Genomic DNA, 20,662 nt, shown 5'->3' on the forward strand with positions numbered 1-20,662 from the left:
CATTTTTCCGGTAGGGTCTGGCAGGCGTCCCAGGGAGAGAGGGAGCCCCAGGCCCCTCAGGGCCACCTGGACCACCAGGGTCAGCGGTGAGTAGAAATGCACCAATGCCCATCTCTGATTCCTGTGTGTTGGAGTCTGTCCATGTGGGGGTTTATGTGTAGCTGGGTGTGTGTGCCTTTGAGGGACACAGGACCCTCACCTTTCTGCCCACAGGGAGCACTTGGCGCCCCTGGACTCAAAGGAGACAAGGTAGATGGGACAATGCTATTGGCTGTCTCCTGTACCCCTGTCACCCCCTCCAGCCTCCACTGACCTCCATCACCCCACCTCCAACCTCCACCAACCTCCCATGACCCTCTGTCCCCCACCGCTTCCCCTCACTGATCCCCTGTGTCCTGTTGATCTCCAGGGAGACCCTGGAGCAGGGCTTCCCGGGGCCCGAGGCGAGCGTGGGGAGCCAGGTGTCCGGGTGCGTATGTTCTGCTCTGCCACCAGGGCCGTTGCTGGGAGCCACCTCAGGGCTCCCTTCATCAAGGCTCTTGCCTCTGATTTCCAACTTCTGAGTCACTGAACCTAATGTCATTATCCAGGGTGAAGATGGCCGCCCTGGCCTGGAGGGACCACGAGGACTCCTGGTGGGTCCCCGTGGGGAAAGTGCTGTGGGTGTGACTCAGCTCAGTCCCCTACCTGTGCCCTCTGTGCCCTCAGGACATTCTGCAGCCTTCCGCATCCCTCTGGTTCTTGTCTGCTCACTGGTCTTTGTCTCTCCTTTGTCTTTGTCCCCATTGGTCCTCCCCTGCCCCCTGAGCTGTCTCCGTGCTAGTCCCCCGAAATTCCCTTAGCTCACTGTCTTCTTCTCTCATACAGGGCCCCCCAGGCAGCCGGGGGGAGCGTGGGGAGAAGGTAAGGATGTGGGGAAGAGGCCCCTGGGATGAGTGTGTGCAGGGATGGATCCTATAATCATGATTTGGGGTTTCTGTGTTTGGGTGAAACTCACACTCTTCAACTTAATAGGGTGATGCTGGACCCCCAGGGCTAAAGGGTGAGAAGGTGAGTGTGGGCATAGGGGAGGGCAGGTGCAGGGAACTCAGGGTGCTCCTGACTCCTCTGACTGCCCCTGTCCACTCAGGGTGACTCAGCTGTGATTATGGGGCCTCCAGGGCCACGGGGTGCCAAGGGGGACATGGTGAGTGGGCCTGGTCCATGGGCAGATGGGGTCTCCCTTGGATGTGGAGGGGCTTTTGGGGAGACAAGGCTGGGAGATCTGAGAGTTCAAACCCTCAGAGGGTAAGGAGCTTCCAGCCCCTGACCCTGATTTCCCACACTGACCCAGGGTGAACGAGGACCTCGGGGCATAGATGGTGACAAAGGACCTCGGGGAGACAGTGGGGACCCTGGAGAGAAGGTATGAGGAAGAGGATGGGGTATTGTATACGGGGTCAGGAGGGGGGTCCTGCAGGCTGTGGGGCTCTCTGGAGGGTCTGTGAGGACAGGAGGGGAGGATGGGAGAGGGGGGCTTTCTGGGGGTCAGAGGGGAGGGGGTTTTGTGGAGTGGCTGAGAGGATGGGGGCTCTATGGAGGGCTCGGGGCCTCAGTGTGAGGTCAAAAGGGGAGTCTGTGGACTGGGGCTCTAGGAGAGGCCCTGTGCCAACAGGAAGGGGCTCCTTGGTTGTCAGGGGTACTCCAGATAGGTTTGGGAGCCAGGAGTAAAGAGAGACTAGCAGGAATCTGGGGGTCCTGGGGTGAGAAATAAACACCTCCATGGGCTCCAGTGCCCAGCTCCAGCCTGCTGAGGCCTGGGCAGGAAGGGAAGGGGCTGCTGGGGGCAGTCGGAGAGCGGCACTGGTAAGCTTTGCCCCAGCTGGTAGGTTCCAGGCACGCTCCAAGCCTCCAGCCTGGCCTGGTGCTGATTGTGTACCCTCTTCCGATCACTCCCACAGGGCGCCAAGGGAGAGCCTGGTGACAAGGGCTCAGCCGGGTTGCTGGGAGCACGTGGACTCACGGGACCCAAGGCAAGTCCTGCCCCAGGTGCAGACTCAGAGCCATATGTCACACACACCTGTCCCAGGGGTGTCCTCTGAGCATTGGATGGTTCCCAGCCTCCCTTGCCATTGGCCACTTGTGTGTTCACATGGGGTCTGTGTGCACCCTGGGCCCTGGCTGCAAGTCACTGAGTGGCTACACATGCAGCAGACAGGCCGGCTTAGGGGACAGCCACATTGAAGGGCCATCCTCCACTATCTGTGTTTCCCACAGGGAGAGCCTGGTGCTGCTGGGATCCCTGGTGACCCGGTAAGACACCCCTGCTCCTACAGTGACCCCTAGTCCCCACAAAGCCCCCATCCTCATGTGGTAGCCTTTGACCTTATAGGGAATCAGTAGCCTCACATTGCCCAGGGGCCTCTATGATGGTTCCTCCCATGTGGCGACCCTGCTCACAGTGACCCTTGTCCGCATAGAAAACCCTGCCCTTCCATTGGCTCTGGTCCCCAGTGGTAACTCTCACCCCCGTGGTGTTCTCTGTCCATTACATCCAGAGTAATGCCCTTTGATCCCTCACTGACCTCCCCTGACCTCACACTGACCCCTTTCGCCCCAGGGATCCCCAGGAAAGGATGGAGCCCCTGGTGTCCGAGGAGACAAAGGAGATGTTGGCTTTATGGGTCCCCGGGGCCTCAAGGTGAGAAAGGGACTGGTTTTTTACCCTTGGTCAGGAGGGCCTAATGTTGGAGGGTGAGGTATATGGGGTCACAGGTCAGTTATCTGGGGTCAGATGTTGGGAGTATCCACTGTTGTATGTGAGGTGTTAGGTCAGAGGCTGGAGGATCTAAGGCCAGTTTGGAGAGTGGTTTCAGGGTCAACGGGTTATAGGGTAAGTTATCTGGAAGTCACTTTTTCACTTCTTTTGTCCCTCAGGGTGAACGGGGGATTAAGGGAGCCTGTGGTCTGGATGGAGAGAAGGGAGATAAGGTACAGGGGTGATGGGGGGTGTGGGCGGAGATGCAGGGGGCTATGGGGCCTGGGGCCTAATGTGGACCCTTCCACCTGATGCCAACAGGGAGAAGCAGGTCCCCTGGGTCGCCCGGGGCTGGCAGGACGCAAAGGAGACATGGTGAGTGTGGGGCACCCCCAGAGTGAGGAGAGAATGGGTGAGCCAGGGCCTGGCTAATGTCTTCTCTTCTCCAGGGGGAGCCAGGTGTCCCGGGCCAGTCAGGGGCCCCTGGGAAGGAGGGCCTGATCGGTCCCAAGGTATGGCGTCTCTCAACAGTGGACATTGTGGGGGGTTGGGACTGGGTAGGGAAGGGCACGGTAAGGTTGTGGAGGTTTTAGGTCAAGGAAGGTTGTGGTAAGTTGGGACATTGAGGGGTGGAGTGGGGCTGGTCTTGAGGTTTTAGGGTGGATTGGGATCACAGTGGAGATTTAGGATTAGGGGATGAGAGGTAGAGCAAGTGGGGACAGGTGCCTCAGGGCTCAGGGGTTACAGTGGGTAGAGTCAGTGGAGGAGGCTGGTGTGTCAGTGTGAAGGAAGTAGGTGGAGGCAGAGCAAGGGATGTCACAGGGGTCGGGGTCATGGGGATCATGGCAGATTGAGGGTCTCAGGCTCAGGTGCTTGAGGTTGTGAGCATTGGGCCTGAGGGCTCATGGGGGTTCAGCTGAGGGAGGCCAGGGCAGAGGGTCTCTCATGCTTCTTTGTTTCTAGGGTGATCGAGGCTTTGATGGGCAGCCAGGACCCAAGGGTGACCAGGGTGAGAAAGGGGAGCGGGTAAGTTGAGGCCAAGGTCATGGTAAACTAAGGGGATTGTACTCTTTGGAACTGAGGTCATCTTTGGAAGCTCTGATCCCTGACCCTGACCTATTTCTCCCCAGGGACCCCCAGGAATTGGAGGCTTCCCAGGTCCCAGAGGCAATGATGGCTCCAGTGGTCCCCCTGGGCCACCTGGCAGTGTTGGTCCCAAAGGCCCTGAAGGACTTCAGGGCCAGAAGGTGAGGGGTCCTGACTGATTCCTGACCCCTGAACCTCCATGACGCTTCCAACCTCCCTGACCTCTGACTCTGCAACCCACCCCCCAATATCCTTGTTCCAACCTCTGAACCTATGATCCCAACTTGTCCTACTTCTGATCTCCACTGCCTCTGACCCTGCTCACTCAGTCCTTGTGTCTGACAGGGTGAGCGAGGTCCCCCTGGAGAGAGTGTGGTGGGTGCCCCTGGGGCCCCTGGCACCCCTGGAGAGAGAGGGGAGCAGGTGAGTGGGGATTCCTGGGTTTGAAGTCAAAGGTTGGGGTGACCAGTGGTGTCCCTGAGATCAGAGGTCACAGCCTGGTCCCATCCATTGCACACAGGGGCGGCCAGGACCCCCGGGCCCCCGTGGTGAGAAGGGAGAAGCTGCATTGACAGTGAGTGTGGGGCTGCGGGGCTGGGGCCCTGCCTCCTGTACCCAATACCCTCACCCCTGGGCCTCTGACTCAGCACTGTCCTTCCGTGATCCCTGCATCATGTACCCTTTGTCTTTCTGTGATCCATGGATTCTTCGTGACCCTTGTGGTCTTGATCTCCTAGGAGGATGACATTCGGGGCCTTGTGCGTCAGGAGATGAGTCAGCACTGCGGTAAGTGGGGCCCAGCCCGGAGTCTCTTGGGTCCCATCCCCACTTCATCCCAGCGCCCCTAGACAGGGGAGGCAGCATTCCCAGAACTTCCGGGGGGGCAAGCAGTCAAGGAGGTGGGTGGAGATGGATGGATACACAGAAGGACACAGGTGCCTCAGGACAGACATGGTGACAGGAGACACAGGCAGAGGTGGATGGACAGGTAGTGTTCTGGATGCCCAGTTTGGCCATGTGTGTAGAGGGGGTGGAGGTGTGAGCAGAGCTGTTTCTCGGGGCCTGACATGGAGCAGGGGTGAGGTGGGGGCGCTGATGGCCCTGAGAGTCATCGGAGAGTGAAGCTCTGTCTCCCTCCATCTCTGTCTGTGCTGCTTTCACTCTGTCTCTGTGCCTGCTGGCCCCTGACCGGGTCTCTCCCTGTCTCTCTCCCTCTCCATCTCTGTCTCCTGCTCTCTGCCATTGTCTCTCTCCCTGCCCCTCTCTGCCCCCTCCAGCCTGCCAGGGCCAGTTTATCGCATCTGGATCACGTGAGTAGTTTTCTGGTCTTTTCTGCTCTCGAAACTTTCCTCACCCCGGCCCTGCGGTGCCCATCACCTGGGTCCTCTCAGCTGGGGCTTGGCTGGGGTGGCCACCAAGCTGACCCCAGGGCCCTGTGCCCCTGCTCCTGGCTCCAGGACCCCTCCCAAGTTATGCTGCAGACACTGCTGGCCCCCAGCTCCATGCTGTGCCTGTGCTCCGTGTCTCTCATGCCGAGGAGGAAGGTGAGGACGGCTGGAGCCGTGAGTGCGTGGGGAGCGCGCAGACATACACAGGGCTGCTCATGGGGGCAGGGCCTGTGCCACACGCGTGGGGCCCAAATGCAGGGAACACTCTTGCGCACACACGTGGGAGACCCGTGCTGCCCGCTCCGCCCCAAGGGCCAAGGTTGGGCAGCACGAACCTGGCCCCACAGTGGCCCCGCTCACAGCACACCCCACGGTGCGTGCAGGCCGGCTGCCCCCCGAGGACGATGAGTATGAATACTCTGAGTATTCCGTGGAGGAATACCAGGACCCTGAGGCTCCATGGGATGGTGATGGTGAGAAAGGGGACTGGGCCCATAGGGATTGGGGGAGGGGCAGGCAGAGCCCATCCCTGCTGAACTCTTTGACCCCCATTAGCCCCAGACCCCTGCTCTCTTCCACTGGACGAGGGCTCCTGTACTGCCTACACCCTGCGCTGGTACCATCGGGCTATGCCAGGTGGCATGGAGGCCTGTCACCCCTTTGTCTATGGTGGCTGCGGAGGGAATGCCAACCGTTTTGGGACCCGTGAGGCCTGTGAGCGCCGCTGCCCGCCCCGGATGGCCCAGAGCCAGGGAACAGGTAGAGGCTCCCCCCAACCCCATTAGGGGCCTGGGCACTGAACCCACCCAGATCACGTCCGGGGGCAGGTCCTGGGTCAGAAGCCTTCAGACTGGGGGGCCTGAGACAGACCCCCAGAGGAAAGAGCTGACTAGAGAACCTCAGCTGTAGAGTTCCCAGCATGGACCCCCTCGGGGCTCCCTCCCTGAAAGAGCTGAGGCAGGACCCCTCTCTGAGGGCACAGCCCCCACTCCCATTACGCTCCCAGCTCCCCATCCATCCTCTGCCCCATGCTTCTCTGTGCCTACGTGTTGGGTAAGGTCAGACGGCTGAAGACAACTCCCAACCGGCCCGCCAGGTGCTGCCCGGAGCTGAGGCCAGAAAATGAGCTGAAGTTCAGCATCCCCTGGAGAGGTGGTGTCTCAGCTGGACCCTGCTGTCCCTCCCCTTGGTGCTAGAGGCCTGTGTGCACGTGAGCGTGCATGAGCGTGTCCGTTATTTCAGTGATTTGTTCCGTGGGTCTAGCCTTCCCCCCTGTGGACAAACCCCCATTGTGGCTCCTGCCTCCCTGGCAGATGACTCAGTGTGGGGGTGGCTGTGGGCAGTGAGTGGATGTGACTGCGTCTTACCCACCCTTTGACCCAAGCCTGTGATGACATGGTGCTGATTCTGGGGGGGGGGGGGCATTAAAGCTGCTGTTTTAAAAGGCCCCTATTGTGACTGTTTGGGGAGGTGGGGGTGTCAGGAGGGCAGGTTTTCCCTGGGAGGTTGGTACTATCCTGTGTGGGTCCAGAGTCCCTCTGTCCAGCCCTGGTCACTCTCCTGTGACTCTCAGTCCCTAACTTGTCCCCAAAAGAAGTAGACAGTGTAGGGGCTGAGGATATGTCCTCACTGACCCCCAGGAGGGTATGAGTCATAGGTGATGGGCTGCCTCATGCCAGGAGACAGGCCCCAGCTCTCAGCCCAGGGACTGAGGGAGATAAATGGGCCCTGAAGGGGGCAGAGGGGCAGACCAGCCCCAGGCAGCCACAGCGGTCCCAGCAGACCCCAGAGGAGGCTGCTACTGGTAGGACTGGAATCTGGGAGAGGGCAGGACCTTTGGGGCTAAGTGGATCTGGGGTTTGGGTCAGTGGAGGCCTCTGGAGCTGGGGGTACCCTGGGGTCTCTGGCTGTTTCTCCACCTCAGGGACCCCCCCCCCCCATTCCTGCCTTTCTTTGTCCTGGATCTGCTACAGGCTTTCTCAGACCGCAGTCTCCTTCTGTCGCTCTGTGTTTCTTTCCCTTTGCTTCCTTGTTTCCAGCACTATGTCTCTGGGGTGGTTTCTGTCTTTTTCTCCCAGTCTCCCTCTCTTTGGCTCCGCCTCCCTCTCATTCATCCCCATCTCTCTCCCCTTCTCCCTCTTCTCCTCCTTCCCTTTCTTCTTCCTGTTCTTCTGGTTCTTGTTCTTCCTCTTTCTCCTCCCCCATCTTTCTCTCTAAAATACATCTGCATCTAGATGTGTCTGTGGCTCTCTGTCCTGGGGTTTCTGTGTCTCTTTATCTCTCTCACTCTTTCTGTCTCTCTGACCCCTTCTCTGTCTGGCTCTGTCTTGATTTTCTGTCTCCCTCTGGCTCTCTTCTTGTCCCTTCATCTTATCTCTATCTCTGTCTGTCTTGGACCTGGCCGCTCTCATCTCACCCTCTCAGTCTCTCAGTCTCTCTCCTTTCCTCCTCTGTCTCTGTCCATGGGCCTTGGCTGACCAGAGCCCCTGCCCTGAGCCTGTTTTCTCCTCGCAGCCTGACCACACGATGACCAGCTGGGCTCTGCTGGTGCTGATGGTCCTGACGTTGGGCAGGACCCTGCCTGTCCCAGCAACCCCTATCCCAGCCTTCCAGCTCCTCCCTGAGAACTTTCCCCAGGCTACTCCCTGCCCTGTGACCTCGGAGAGCCCCTCAGCCAGCACCACAGGCCTCTCTGCTGCTTGGGGCCACCCCAGCCCTGGCCCCCGCCCTGGTCCCCACATCACCCTATCGCTGGACGTACCCCTTGGCCTCCTGCAGATTTTACTGGAGCAGGCCCAGGCCAGGGCTGCGCGGGAGCAAGCTGCTGCCAACGCCCGCATCCTGGCCCACATTGGCCGCCGCTGAGCCTGAGGGAGGGAGTCACAGTGACGGAGCCACCCTGGATGGGGAGACCCAGAGGGCAGTGGCGGAGCTGGGCAGTACTACGTCTGGGCCCAGTGCCTCTGGACTCCGCCACCTGGGGTCACTGCCGTGTGGTGTCACATCACATCGGATTGCCTCAGTGACAGTGGGTCTGGACAGCCTGGACATTACCATGTCGGGTCGCCAAGTGGAGCCTAGGCACTCCTAGGAGCCCCACAGACTTACAGTCTATCTGGGCAGCTTGGACACTACCATGGAAGGTCACTACCATGTGGAGTCCTGTCATGCCTGGGTCCCACAGTCAGAGCATCTGGACACCATCACATGTGGTCACTGTCATGCCACTTTCAGGAACCTCAACACTAGAGCCCATCATTGCATTGGAGACCAGCCCACCCAAGACCAGATCCATAGATCTGCCTGCCACCCACAGGTCGCCACACAGAGAAGTGCTGGCAGAGGGTCACATGCATGTTTTGTGCCCTATGAGGCGGCATCCACCCCAGATGGATGGGGCTGTCAGGGGCATCTCCAGGCAAGGATGGATGGTCATACGTGGGCGGTCTGTGGCTGTGGCAACCTTGTCTTGTGGGGGTGGGCAGGGCGTGCCTACATGTGTGTCTGCGTCTTTGTGTATCTGACAACTGTGAATGTGTGTTGAGCAAGGTGAGGGCATGTGAGGGGGCTGGGAGGAACAGGGGCTTGTCCCCTAAACCTGCACGAAGCACGCTCAGCACACAGCTGGGCACTGTCTTCCCCACACCCCTGCATTACCCGGGTTCCGCCCTTCAACACACAGACCTCGGGGCAGAGGGGGTCAGGCTGCTGGGGCACCGGCCCAACTGCCCCTCCCTCATTGAACTGTCCTGAGCAAATGTACTCACCTTTCCAAGCCTCAGTTTCCTCCTCTGTGAAGCAGAGTGATGCCAAGCTTCTTGTGAGTATTGAGTTAACAAACATGAAGGTTCTGGCATGCAATAAACACTCAATAAATGTAGTGACTGGAGAATGGGATAGGCAAAAATCACTGTCGTGTGCATCCAGGCAGTGACACACGAGGGCTGAGTCACAGCTAGCTGGCTACGCTGCCCCTTTACCCACTCCACCCCTCCCAAATTTCACTGACCTGTCCCTCGGTTGAAAGGAGTAGGTTTTGCCTAATCTCACAACCCCAACTCCATTGCTGGGCTGGAGATGAGACAGACCTTATGGAGAGTGTGGACAGGCTTTCCTGCAGATGGGGCAGGTACTCTGGGTAGTGCAGACAACTCCAGCTGGAGACGAGGGCAGACAGTGGGCTCTGGCTGCAGAGAGAGGCAGTACTGTCGGAAGTGTGGCTGCCCAGGGCCGGGGGCACAGACGGTGATCTCAGAGTTGTGAGCAGCCTTGGGGGGGGGGGCGGGCCCAAGGCGGGGCTGGAGAGGCGGGGCCACCAGGCAGGCTGTGCTCTTCGAAGCCTGGAGGGCGGGGTTGCCCGAATCCAAGCTGCAGGGGGTGGCGGCCCAGGCCAGTCTGATTGCAGGATGAACCAAGGCACGGAAGGAGGCCGTTCCCTGACGGACCCTGGGTCAAAGAGCAGCAGGCCGGGTAGGCACAGGGCAGGGTGGAGAGGGTGGGGGGACTGGGAGAAGACCTGGGTGAAGTGGGGGTGGTGCTAGGAGGGGTGTGAAAGTATTGGGGATCTCTCTAGGAATAGGGGTGCCCTGAAGGGGCATCAGTCTGTCAGTGGCATGGAGAAGGAGGAACACTGCTGCCTTGCAGGGGAGAGGGAGCTGGGCCAAGGGGGGGAACTATAAATAGCTTCTTCCTCCAGCCCTGGGGGAGGGACAGCCAGCTGGAGCTGCCCAGGGGCCTCCTGCTCTGCCCTTTGCTGGCCTCCAAGGGGTCATGATTGTCCAGGTCCCCCCTCAGGGGTCATACCAGTTTGGGGAAGTCCAGAGGCTCGTTTGGGAAGTTTTTCATATGATGTGACTTTAGCCCTTACACCAGTGTGTCTAGGGCACCTACTGTGTGCCTTGCGCTGGTCCTGAGATATTCTAAGCACCTACTGTGTGCTCTGGCTCAGTCTGGAACTTCTCTGAATCCTTACTGTACTCCCTGGCTGGTCCTGTCACTTTGAGCACCTACTGTGTGCCCTGTGCCAGCTGGAATCAGCAAGTGCTGACCCAGGTTAACAGGCTGCTGGGTCACATGGCTCCCTACCTACCCCCACGTTGGAACCTCACACCCTGTGGGAGCTCTGGACCCAGGAAGACCTGGGCTGATCCTTGGCTAGAAATGGCCAGAGGAAGCTGGAACTCCTGGGAACTCCCCAACCTCTCAGTGGCAGCAGAGGGGAGAGGAGGAGGGAAATAAACGGAAAGGGAGGCAGCAGAGAGCAGCAGGCCTCACCACAGCTGGCCTGTCTCTGCGCTGGTCTGGGTGCAGAAATTGTTATCGTGTGTGCACGCGTGGCTGTGTACACACCATGCTTTCATGCACTGGTGTGTGGGTCTGGGCGGTGTGCACGGAGGTCCCTGGGCCTTTATGCTGCAAAAGGTGGTTTGGGGACTGAGAAGAGTTTGAGCATTAAGAACTGAGGATTGAAGACTCCGGCCACCCCACAGTTTGTATCCTGGGACACTGGGAGGAGATTCAGTGGTCAGTGTGGAGGGTACCACAGGAGCCCTCCAGAGCCAGGCCAGGCAGGTTCATGGTGGGGAGAGGCTGAGCAGGACAGGTTTTGCACACAAGTATGCACTGACATCGCAGCACACCTCCTACCCCAGGAGAGCTGGCTCACTCTGGGACGGCTCCAAGGGGAAAAGCCATGAGGCCAGTTATTTTACTGGATGTCTATTGAGGCTGGGGGGCAGAAAGCCAGGAGAGCATTTCCATGGAGGGAACGTGCAAGACCGCAGGTGTGAGGGAGGGATGTGTGGTTATAGCACAGGGTTTGGGAGGTGAGGTTTTAAAGGGCTGGGAATTGAGCTGAGTCCATCCTGCACCATGGGCTGGCAGTTCTGTGATGCTGGGCCCTTCTCCCCTTCCTCAGTTTCCTCCTGAGAAATGGGGCCATGGGAGGGGTGGTGGGGAATATATATCCTTAGAGAAGATGTAGACCCTGGCCTTGGGGAGGGGCTACAAGCTCCTACACTGGATATAGGAACTTGGGAGAGTACGTCTGGGTCAGCCCAGGGTCAGAGTGTTCGGGCAAGAGTGGGAGGTGCAGAGCCACTGCCTTTCCTGGAAAGCCAGACTCAGACTGCTGGACTTGGGGATGGCTTCCTAGACATGGCCCTGGCCTCCTCCCCTGCTCTGGCTGCTTGCTGCCCCCAGCCTTTGACTAAAATTCTAAGAGGGCTGGGGTGGAGGATAGTGGGCCTGAGAAGGTGCGGGGTGGGGTGTCTGTGGTATTAGAGGAGATAGTCTTGCCATGAGTTGCTAAGGGTTGGCCAGGGTGTGTAGGTGTGTGGTGACAAGGTCACTGAAGCCAGGGTGACCCCAGGATGGCCTTGGCAGTGGCCAGGAGACAGACAGGAGGGCTGACTCTGTCAGGAACAGAATGACTGGCTTTGGAGAAGTAGGAAGTGGGCGAGAGGTCACTCGGGGCATCCTGCCCATCAGGAGCTGCCCATGGGTGTGCCAGCTGCTGGGCATGAGGCAGAGTGAAGTGGAGGGTGGATGCTGAAGAAGGAGGATGAAGAAGGAGGAAGTGATCGACTCTGTCTGAGGCAGGGCATTCCCCAGGGTAGGTGGCCAGAGCTGGTTCCAGGGAAGATCTGTGTGGGCGTCCAGCATGGGGACCTCCTTAGCCTTTACTTCCTGTGAAGTAGGCAAGACATCTATATCAGTCATATCTGTCATCTTAGGGGTCCTTACCAGGCACTGAAGGGCTGGGCTGTGACTCGGAGGACTGACCAAAGGCAGGAGTGTGGTAAGGAGGGCAGAGGGAGAGGGTGCTGCCTCCATGGTGCACTGGGTGGAGCCTTTTCTCTGTGCCTCAGCACCTGGGTCCAGGCTGGGCACACTGTAGGCAGAGAGAACTTGAGGATGCAGTGATCCTGCCAGGGGATGTGGTGGAGGATGTCGCTAGAGGGCAGTGTGACCCAGGCCCGAGCAGTGTTGGGCGAGGCCTGGGGCAGAAAGTGTACAGCTTGGAGAGACTGGGCTGAGACAGATGAAGGAGGACATGAGAGAATGAGCCAGGGGTTCCTGAATTTCTGGATCTCTCCCTGGCCCCTACTGCATTTTTAGAGACCGGAGGGAGATAAGTAACGTAATAAATGATAACATGAATGTGCTTTAGAATGGATTTCTCAGACATTGACATGTTTCATCCACACCAGAATCTTGGTAAGGTTGATGACAGTGCGTATTCCAATTTCCTAATGAAGAGATAGAGGCTTATTAGAGGGAAAAAAATGAACTTACAATTTAAAATTTAATTGGTAAAAATAAGTCCTGGAAGGAGTAAGATACAGCTAGGGCTCAGTGAGTCCCCAGAGAGCTTGGTTACCAGGTCCCATTCACGTGCTCCAGGTGGGCTGGGGTTTAGCCCCAGCTCCCCAGCAGCTAAGGCAGAGAGAAACACGATCAATTTTGAGATTTTTCTTGTGTCCCTGTCCAGGAGATAAAGGAGCCTTTTCGGCGTGGTTGAGCAGGTAGCTCCTGTGGGCAGGGTGGAGTCCCAGGATTCGGAACGGACGAGAGGGTCGGGGACGTAAGGCCGGCGGGGCGCGGCGCAATTGAAAACCCAGGCCAGTGATCAGAGTTGCCCGGGTCTTCCAGGCTGGTCCTGACCAACCAAGCTCTGCGGGTCACGCAGGCCTGCCCCAAGTCATGCAAACCCCTCCTGCCGGGGGTCCTGAAGTCCCGCAGAGCGACGAGTGGAACCCCGGGTGTCCTGGGGGCAAGAGGCAAGGCTGCGGCGCCCAGGACAAGTCCCATGCAAATCAGCGGGGTCGAGTTAGGTGTACTGGGCTCCGGCATCCAGGGCGGGGCCTGCATTCTCCAAGCCTGGAACCTTTGGGGAGCTGGGCATGCGCGTCCTCCATCCTGGCATGAAGGGCGGGCCCACTTGGTCCAAAATGGGCTCATGTGGAAGTTGGGCATGCGTGGTGGGAGGCCAGGCCCTCTTCAGTTGGGGTGGAGCCGACTCGTTCTGGGGCGGAGCCTGCGGGGAGTTGGATCCGCGTCCCCGCGGCTACAGGAGGGGCGGGGCTGGGGGCGGGGCTGGGGCGGGGCTTCGAGTGGCCCGAGGTGGCCGGGCTGCTGGTTTGGAAGCGGCGCAGTCCGACTCATCCCAGCCCTAGGATGGCGTCCCCACGAGAACTGACTCAGAACCCCCTGAAGAAGATCTGGATGCCGTACAGCAATGGGCGGCCCGTTCTGCATGCCTGCCAGCGCGGTGGTGAGGCGGGGTCCGCGGGCAAGGGGGAGGGCGGTGCATGGGGATGGGTAGTGGTCTCGTATGGAGAGGGAGTCGGGAACAGGTCGGGAACTGGCGACAGGTGAGGCTGCTGTGACTGATAGGTAGGGAGCAGGAACAGGTAGGGGACCTGCGACAGGTGTAGCAGAGCAGGAAGCGGGGACAGGTGTGTGGCGCCGTCTCAGCACGGCGGAGGCTACTCTGGCCGCCATCACCTCGGGGAGGACGCCGGACCTTTTACACCCCACTCTATCCCCACCGCCTCAGGCCAAGCGAGGGCTTGGAGTCTCGGTCCTACCCTCACTGCTGGCCAGACAGAGTGGTCCAGGTGGGCAGACCCCGGTCTGAGCTGTGTTGGCCCTAGGAGAATCGGTTTGCTTCTCTGAGCTCGGAACTTTCAAAGGCCCAAGGGTGGGAGGAAGGCCCATCTCTGGGCCTGAAATCGAGTTTTGGGAGGAATTTCAGGGAAGTGTAGATGTGTTCAGGATAGAGACAGTGAGTACACTGTGTTATATAGGCCTGTCTTTGTGTCCCTGGGTGTGTGAGCATCCGTGTGGGGTTGTGGGTAAGGTAAAATTGGAGGGTGGAAACATCTAGGAGATAGGTTGAAACTCCTAGAACTGTTACAGCGCTCACCTTTCCTGGGGTCCTAGGTGTTTAATCCACCTTATGGACTTTCTGCTTGTCCTTAAGTGAGTCTGCAACTTTTTTACTACCAAGAAAAACAAAGATTTATTTTAGGAGTAACTGCAACATTGTCATGAATTTGTAAATTGGTAAGGTCCTCAGAGAACATTTAGTCCAACTGCTGGTACAGATTTGGAAATGGCAGTCAGGAGATTGTGTTATGTGCTGGGGTCTCCGTGCCCCTCTGACTTCTGCTTGGGCGTGAGAGGAGTGAAATGCATGGTTCTTGTCTTGCTTTGAGGCTAGCTTGGGGGCCTTGGCTTTGACCATGATTTCTGTGTCCTTGGAGAGGAGTGTGTGTATCTCTTAAGACGCTGTGGGTCCTGGTAAGGGTGGCTGTGGCTTTGACCAGACATTTTGGTGGGTCATGGCTCTGACCATGATGCAGGTCTTGTGGGATGCTGAAACTGATCCTGCTTTTAGCCCTGGGGCCATGGCTTTCCAGTCAATACTCAGTCCTAAGGGACTTTGGGCCACACCCTTGCCAGCCCTTCTTCCAGACTCTTCTGGAGGTGTGGAGGCCCAGGCCCCTTCTCTTGTGCTTCTAGCCAGCCTGTGTTCAGACTGTTGTCCTAACTAGGGGGCTGCTGCTGTTGTTACATCAAGGGGAAGGAGCGAGAACATGGACTTTGGAGGCAGGAACACTCAAGCTGCATCGTGGCTCAGTTGGGTGACCTTGGGCAAAGAGCTGACCCCCTAGACCGCAGGTTCCTTACCTGTGGGACTGAGACAGTCATCATCCTTGCTCCCTGAAGCTGCTGTGAGCCTCTTGATAAGTGCTTGATAAGTGGTAGCAAGTAATTTTGTAACTTCCTCATCACCAGTCTTTCTTTGGATCTCCATACCTCAAAGTCAGGGATTGAAGCATCAGAAGGTCCGAGCCAACCCCCATTACAGGTGACAAAGGATCTGAGGCCCAGTGAGGCGAGGATTTGCCCAGGTCTCTCTGGCCCTGGGGAAGGACCTGTGTTTCTCCAAGCTCCAAGTATGTGGCTAAAGTAAGGCTCTGGCCTGAGCAGAGGGACTTGTGCCAGGCACTGTCTCAGGGTGTTGCAGGGGGTTGGACTGTTGGCTGGCCCGGCACAGGAGGGCTTCCTGGAGGAGGAGGTAACAAGAGGCTAAAGATGAGACCTGCAGAAGGTGTAGGGGTTTAAACCCCAGGCTAGGGCCCTATAGGGTGTTCATAGCAGGGAGGAGTAAGCAGTGAGTGAACATAGAACCAGCACCTCAGGTCCTGAAGTTGCATTCATGCAGCATTTTCCCCTCTGCATGCTGGGCATCTAACGAGGACCACAGGGACAGCTGGTGACCTGAGGGTGGGAGTGGGTAGATGTTGACTTGCTCACCGATTTTTATAGAGAAGAAGATGTGGGGCCCGCTGCTAGTCTGTGCTGTGTGGTGGCTTATCTTTGAGGTTTTGTCGCCTGTCTCCTCCACCCCCACTGTCCATTAGCAATTCTTCCTCCTTTTGATAAAAGTCAGAGCTTCACCTGAGGGCCGGTGAAGGAAGCTCTTACCTTCCTGGTCATTGACCTGGAGGAGCTCTGGGTGCAGGAGTAGCGGGTGGAGAGGGGACTCTGGGAACATGGCAGGAAGGACAGTGTGTGATAACTTTTCTTAGCCAGAAGTGGGAAGACTTCCTGGGTAAGGACTGGTGTGTGCACAGGACAGTAGGAGGGATAACTTTCTGTCCCCGCTGAATAGGACAGTGATGCCAGGTTGCCTTATTTTAAAGAGCTCTCCCTTCCCCAGCCCGGCCCAAGGAAGTCAGAGCTGGTGCAGGTCGGGACTCAGTTCTGGAACCCACTCCAGGGACTTGTGGCTGCCCCTATGGAGGCTCCGCTAGAAAGTAGTCTCTGTCCAGCACCAGGTTTATCTCACACCTCTTGACACCTTGGGCTCCTGTGGCCTCAAGCAAATTTGCAGGAAATTTACAGGAACTAGCAAGAGGAGCTGAGTTGACATGTCTTCAGATTTCCTTCCGCACGTGTCCCGTATTCTAAACTGTGTGTTCCGCTGTCTTCTTGCTCAATGTCGAGGTCCTGAGGACCCAGAGCTGCAGCTCCAGCTTCACGCCCCAGCTCGCCTGGCCCACGCGCCCTCAGTTCAAGTATGTTCCCTCCCAGTGGGCCTCTGTTTGCAGTTTCTCCATTGCTGGGACTTTCCCGATGTTTTGCTGTTGTAAGCAGGGCTGTTGTGAATGCACTTGAACTTTGATTTTTCTTTTGGGTCATTTCCTTAGGATCTTATCTCAAGGAACAGAGGTGATAGGGAATTTATTGCTCTTGTTTTGCACCCAGCCCTGATTTGCTGCCCTGACTGCCTTCTGTGGCTGTGCAAGGGGTGGGGGTGGGGGATGCTGTCAGCAGATGCCATGGGAGGAGGTGAGGAGCATCTCTGGGAAGATAGAAGATGTGAAAAGGGGGTGCAAGTTGTGGGAAAGTGCTTCAGGGAGCATAAAGGAGGGGTGGCCTCATGAGAGGGAGCAGGGTGGGTGCAGGTTTCCCCCACAGTTAGTGGCTGATGCACTGCCCTACTGCCCTCTGGTTGTTAGAGAGTCCTGGCCAGCCAGCCAGGAATTGTGCAAACCCAGGCCCAGAATCACTGGATGCAGGGCCTTGCCTAACTTGTTTTTCTGTCACCTTAGCCAATGTTGAGGTGTTCCTGCAAGTTTCCTCCCTCTTGCTCATTGTCAGCCTGTGTCTGCGGGATCCCCTCTTCCCTCCCCTGGAGCTCACAGTTTGGGTCACATTTGCCTTAAGGTCATGCACAGGAGCAATGGAGCTCCTTACTGGCAAGGAAGGCCCTTTACTTCTCTTCAGGGCTTGCCTGGGGACCGACAGGTGCCTCTGCGCCCCAAGTCCCCAGGGCAGTCCTGAGATGCATCTGTGTCCTTAGCCAGGTAGGCTGCTAAGGCCTGGCAGAGGGCACAGCTTCCTGGAAATGGTCCAGCTTTTATGTGAAGATAGTGCTAGACCTCACTGAGGGATTATCATGCCATTTTATAGGTGAGGCCACTGAGGCTCAGAGTTGCCTTTGTCAGAGGTGAGATGGGAACCCAGGCATGTCTGACTCTGACCCCCAGGCAGGGCTGCCCCTGGGGCCCCTGTGCTCCAGCTCCAGCAAAGGAGACAAACTGAAGGGGGTGCCTGGCTGTCTGTCTGAGGAGGGCTGCCAGGTGAAGGTGCTTGCACAGCCATGTGGGCCAAGGAGGAACAGGGGCAGGTCCCATATCTGTCCACCTGTCTGTGCTGTGGTTTCACCTGGCCCAGGACCTGATGAAAGGAAACTTCCTGGGGCTTCTGAGGTGAGACTGCACTGAAAGCTGAGCTGGATCACGTGAGGCTGGCAATTCTGCTGCCTTGGTATCTATGGTGGGGAGCAGGGTCCAGACTCGTCTCCACCTCCAGTCTCAGCAACTTCTCTTTTTGGAACATGGGATGCCTGTGGGTGGCTCTCAGAGAGACTGCTCTGTGGGCACTGGCCTGGGTCTCTGATCCCAGCCCCTCGAGGCCCTCACCCTGGTGGGTTTTGAGATGCCTCCCTCCCCATCCCCGCCCATAATTTTTGGGTACCCACTCTGGGCTGGACCCCAGGATCCTGAATGACCCAGACACTGCAGGGCTGCTTTCCCTCCAAGTGGTCAGTGTGGAGAGCAGTCTCATTGGTGAGATGACTATGTTGAGGGAGAGGGCTCACCAGGTAGGCATGGAGGTGCCTTGGAGGAAGGACTCTTTGAGCTTTCAAGCCTGGCCTCGTAGATGAAGAGAAATTCACCTCAGGGAGTATAAGTGGTGGTACCGTGCTGGCGGGAATACTAAAAGACTCTTGGGATGGGGACGTGGACTCCTGAATGACAGGTGGGCATTGAATCCCCTGCTGGGTTGCTGGGTTTGGGCTCTGTCCTGCATGCCAGGGGAACTCCCCAGCAGTGTTTAGTCAGGGGCGTGGCAGCTCCAGCTTTGTATCCGGTGGTGCACATCAGGATAAGGGCTGGCAAGTTCCTGCTGTGCGTGCCGGAACTTAGATGGGCCCGGGGAGCGGGGCATGCCAGCAGTGGCTTGGGACCATGGTCTGGGGGTGCTCAGGGGGCTCTCTGATGCCAGGACCTTAGGAAGGCACATCTGATACTGGTCCTGTGCCCTGAGGCTGAGGAACCCTGGGCAGAGAGGGAGGAGCCGTCTGGCAGGAGTCCCAGCCTCATGGGACATTGTGCTCCTTGCCTTTCAGTTTGCATGACCAACTGCCCGACGCTCATTGTCATGGTGGGGCTGCCTGCCAGGGGCAAGACCTATATCTCCAAGAAGCTGACTCGCTACCTGAACTGGATTGGTGTGCCCACGCGAGGTGAAGCGGGGCCCTGGCTTTCCAAGGGGGCTTTGAGGGGTGGGGTGGGGGAGGAGTGAGAAGACTGGACTGCAGCAGGGCATGGGTCAATGTCAGGGGTTAGGGAGGGAAGCCCTTGTGTGAAGCTGAGCCTCTCCTTTCCCCCAGAATTCAACGTTGGCCAGTATCGCCGGAACATGGTCAAGACGTACAAGTCGTTTGAGTTTTTCCTTCCAGACAATGAAGAGGGCCTGAAAATCAGGAAGTGAGTGTATGTGTATATGTATGTGTGTCTGCAGGGAAGGCCCTGGAGCCCCAGTGCTGGCTGCTCCTGAGCCCTGGCCTTGGCCTCCCCTGACGGGGCTGGTCTCTTGACCTCTCAGGATATGGTGGGGGTGGAGATATGATGGTTTTGGTGACAAGGGGAGAGGGTGTGTGGCCTCTTGGTGGCTCACCCCCCCCACCCCCGTCCTGGTGTTAATGAGCCCTTGATAATGATACCTGTGGGAGGCGGGGATGGAGCTTCAGGGAGAGGGAAGAGGCTTAGTCAGGGCAGGTCTGCCGCATAGAGGCCACACTTGCTTACCCCAGGCCCTCTGTGGGGATGGCCTCTGATAGGGAGGGGAGCCCGAGGTAGTGCAGAGATACACAGGCCTCAGGGGTGGGGCAGAGTGGGACTGGGACCACCTCTTGACATCTTCTGAAGGATCAGGCCCAGGATAAGTCTCTTCCTGTGTATCTGGAGAAGGCTTGGCATGTTATTGACCTTGTAGGGTAGGCCCGGCTTTGCCTTGAAGTGGCCTCAGTGTTGCCGGGTGACTAGTTCACACTTTCGCTGTTATTCGTGAGATGGAAATTTGCATATAGTACCGCCCTTCCTTCCCTCTCCATTCAGACTTGAACTGAATGCTTTCTACAGAGAAACTGAGCTCCAGCTGTCGTGTGGTGAGCTATACGGTGCTCTTCTTGGCAGGTGTCACCTGAAGAGTCAGCTTCCTTCCCTTGCTCTGGGCCCAGCCGTTGTGTGAGGGCACTGAGCTGAGGTTGGCTCAGCTCTAGGGACCTCCCCAAACCCAGCACAGCCCCAGGCCGGAAACCACCTGTCTATCGCTGAGGTCAGCCTGCTCCCTCTCTGGCCACCAGGGGGCAGGAGCTCCCCCACCGTGGGGCTTGGCCCTTCAGCACCTTTGCTCTTGGGTCCATGGGGCTGGGCCAGCTGCTGCACCAGAAGGGAGGGAAAGCCTGACATTCTGTCTCTGGGGCCTAATTATGAGTAAAACTCCAGGGTGGACTCTCTGGTGAGAGATCGATCCAGACAAAAGGGAGGGACTGATACTTGAACTCTTACAGTGTGCTGGGTGTGTGGTGCCTATTGCTACCCTCCCACTTTACAGATGAAGAAACTGAGGCTCAGAGGTTTCACACAGAATACCAGATTACTTCACAGAGCCCAGACTTAAACCTAAGCACATATACACTAAAACTGTTCTGCCCATTATTCTAGTATTACCCAATTAGTAGGTCAAACGTTATATCAGATGCAAATTCTGCAACAGCCTCAAGTTGTGGACATTCATTAGCTGATCTGATCTCTGCAGTGGGGTGATCTCTGCAGTGTGTGGTGGTGCCTCACTACCCCAAATGCTGAGACTGAGGTCAGAAAGTGATGATTTTGTCTGGGATCACTCGGAGTTTGCAGCCGGGCTTGTCTGAATCTGGAGTGTTTGTGGGGAGAATGAGGGAGCTAGCATTGCCAGAGCCCGCCAGTCATTCTGCTCCGACTGCCCATCGAAGGCAGGAACATGGGGATTAATTCACATGGGGAAACCCAGGCTCAGAGAAGTTAGGGAGCTTGTCCAAGATCACCCAGCTGGAACAGCGGCCCCAGCAGTAGAAGCTGGGGGCAGGTTCACACGTGCCTCTCTTGTAGCCACACCCTCAGACTCTCCCTCGTGTATCCAAAGCTCAAGTCTGGCCACTGGGCCGTGGGACCATTTCCCATTAACCAGCCTGAAATGTCCCAGAGATAATTGGCAAAACAGAAAGGTCAGACTTTTTAAAAGTGGGAAACCTGGGAAGATGCCTGCATTTCCCAGAGATCCAGGTACTTACACATTGTTGAGGTTCCTAGAACTACACAGTGTG

At 57.6% G+C, this 20,662-nt stretch overlaps 3 protein-coding genes across 11 annotated transcripts in view; all 3 read left to right on the top strand.

Annotated features, from left to right (window-relative positions):
• The window catches only part of COL7A1 (collagen type VII alpha 1 chain), a 29,971-nt gene extending 23,314 nt beyond the window's left edge, over window positions 1–6,657 (top strand). Inside the window, exons 96-119 of one of the 5 annotated variants that reach the window (XM_032458560.1) lie at window positions 15–86; window positions 214–249; window positions 410–469; window positions 591–635; window positions 868–903; window positions 1,015–1,050; window positions 1,130–1,186; window positions 1,334–1,405; window positions 1,941–2,012; window positions 2,257–2,292; window positions 2,600–2,680; window positions 2,917–2,970; window positions 3,059–3,112; window positions 3,187–3,249; window positions 3,701–3,763; window positions 3,868–3,984; window positions 4,169–4,246; window positions 4,344–4,397; window positions 4,561–4,609; window positions 5,101–5,133; window positions 5,281–5,367; window positions 5,559–5,684; window positions 5,767–5,970; window positions 6,270–6,657. In XM_032458560.1, the coding sequence (XP_032314451.1) occupies window positions 15–86; window positions 214–249; window positions 410–469; window positions 591–635; window positions 868–903; window positions 1,015–1,050; window positions 1,130–1,186; window positions 1,334–1,405; window positions 1,941–2,012; window positions 2,257–2,292; window positions 2,600–2,680; window positions 2,917–2,970; window positions 3,059–3,112; window positions 3,187–3,249; window positions 3,701–3,763; window positions 3,868–3,984; window positions 4,169–4,246; window positions 4,344–4,397; window positions 4,561–4,609; window positions 5,101–5,133; window positions 5,281–5,367; window positions 5,559–5,684; window positions 5,767–5,970; window positions 6,270–6,337 (1,653 nt within the window). In that variant the 3' untranslated portion in view covers window positions 6,338–6,657. Of the gene's footprint in view, window positions 1–14; window positions 87–213; window positions 250–409; window positions 470–590; window positions 636–867; window positions 904–1,014; window positions 1,051–1,129; window positions 1,187–1,333; window positions 1,406–1,940; window positions 2,013–2,256; window positions 2,293–2,599; window positions 2,681–2,916; window positions 2,971–3,058; window positions 3,113–3,186; window positions 3,250–3,700; window positions 3,764–3,867; window positions 3,985–4,168; window positions 4,247–4,343; window positions 4,398–4,560; window positions 4,610–5,100; window positions 5,134–5,280; window positions 5,368–5,558; window positions 5,685–5,766; window positions 5,971–6,269 lie in introns of those variants that run through there. The other 4 variants (XM_032458564.1, XM_032458563.1, XM_032458565.1 and 1 more) reach the window with 4 other exon arrangements.
• Window positions 6,658–6,768: 111 nt separating this feature from the next.
• UCN2 (urocortin 2) lies at window positions 6,769–9,091 on the top strand. The gene has a single exon (XM_032458566.1). It carries the CDS (start codon window positions 7,738–7,740, stop codon window positions 8,074–8,076), a length of 339 nt encoding a protein of 112 aa, XP_032314457.1. The 5' UTR covers window positions 6,769–7,737; the 3' UTR covers window positions 8,077–9,091.
• A 471-nt stretch (window positions 9,092–9,562) lies between these two features.
• PFKFB4 (6-phosphofructo-2-kinase/fructose-2,6-biphosphatase 4) overlaps window positions 9,563–20,662 on the top strand; it is a 33,086-nt gene continuing 21,986 nt past the window's right edge. For 2 of the 5 annotated variants that reach the window (XR_004312178.1, XM_032458567.1), the window contains exons 1-3: window positions 13,317–13,486; window positions 18,422–18,538; window positions 18,686–18,782. Coding sequence is in view for 4 of the 5 variants with exons in the window: in XM_032458567.1 (XP_032314458.1) it covers window positions 13,390–13,486; window positions 18,422–18,538; window positions 18,686–18,782 (311 nt within the window). In the remaining variant the exon portion in view is untranslated. Of the gene's footprint in view, window positions 9,682–13,316; window positions 13,487–14,377; window positions 16,302–17,023; window positions 18,052–18,421; window positions 18,539–18,685; window positions 18,783–20,662 lie in introns of those variants that run through there. The other 3 variants (XM_032458568.1, XM_006174158.3, XM_032458569.1) reach the window with 3 other exon arrangements.

The sequence above is a fragment of the Camelus ferus genome, chromosome 17, assembly GCF_009834535.1.
Source record: "Camelus ferus isolate YT-003-E chromosome 17, BCGSAC_Cfer_1.0, whole genome shotgun sequence".
In the NCBI taxonomy this organism is placed as follows: domain Eukaryota; kingdom Metazoa; phylum Chordata; class Mammalia; order Artiodactyla; family Camelidae; genus Camelus; species Camelus ferus.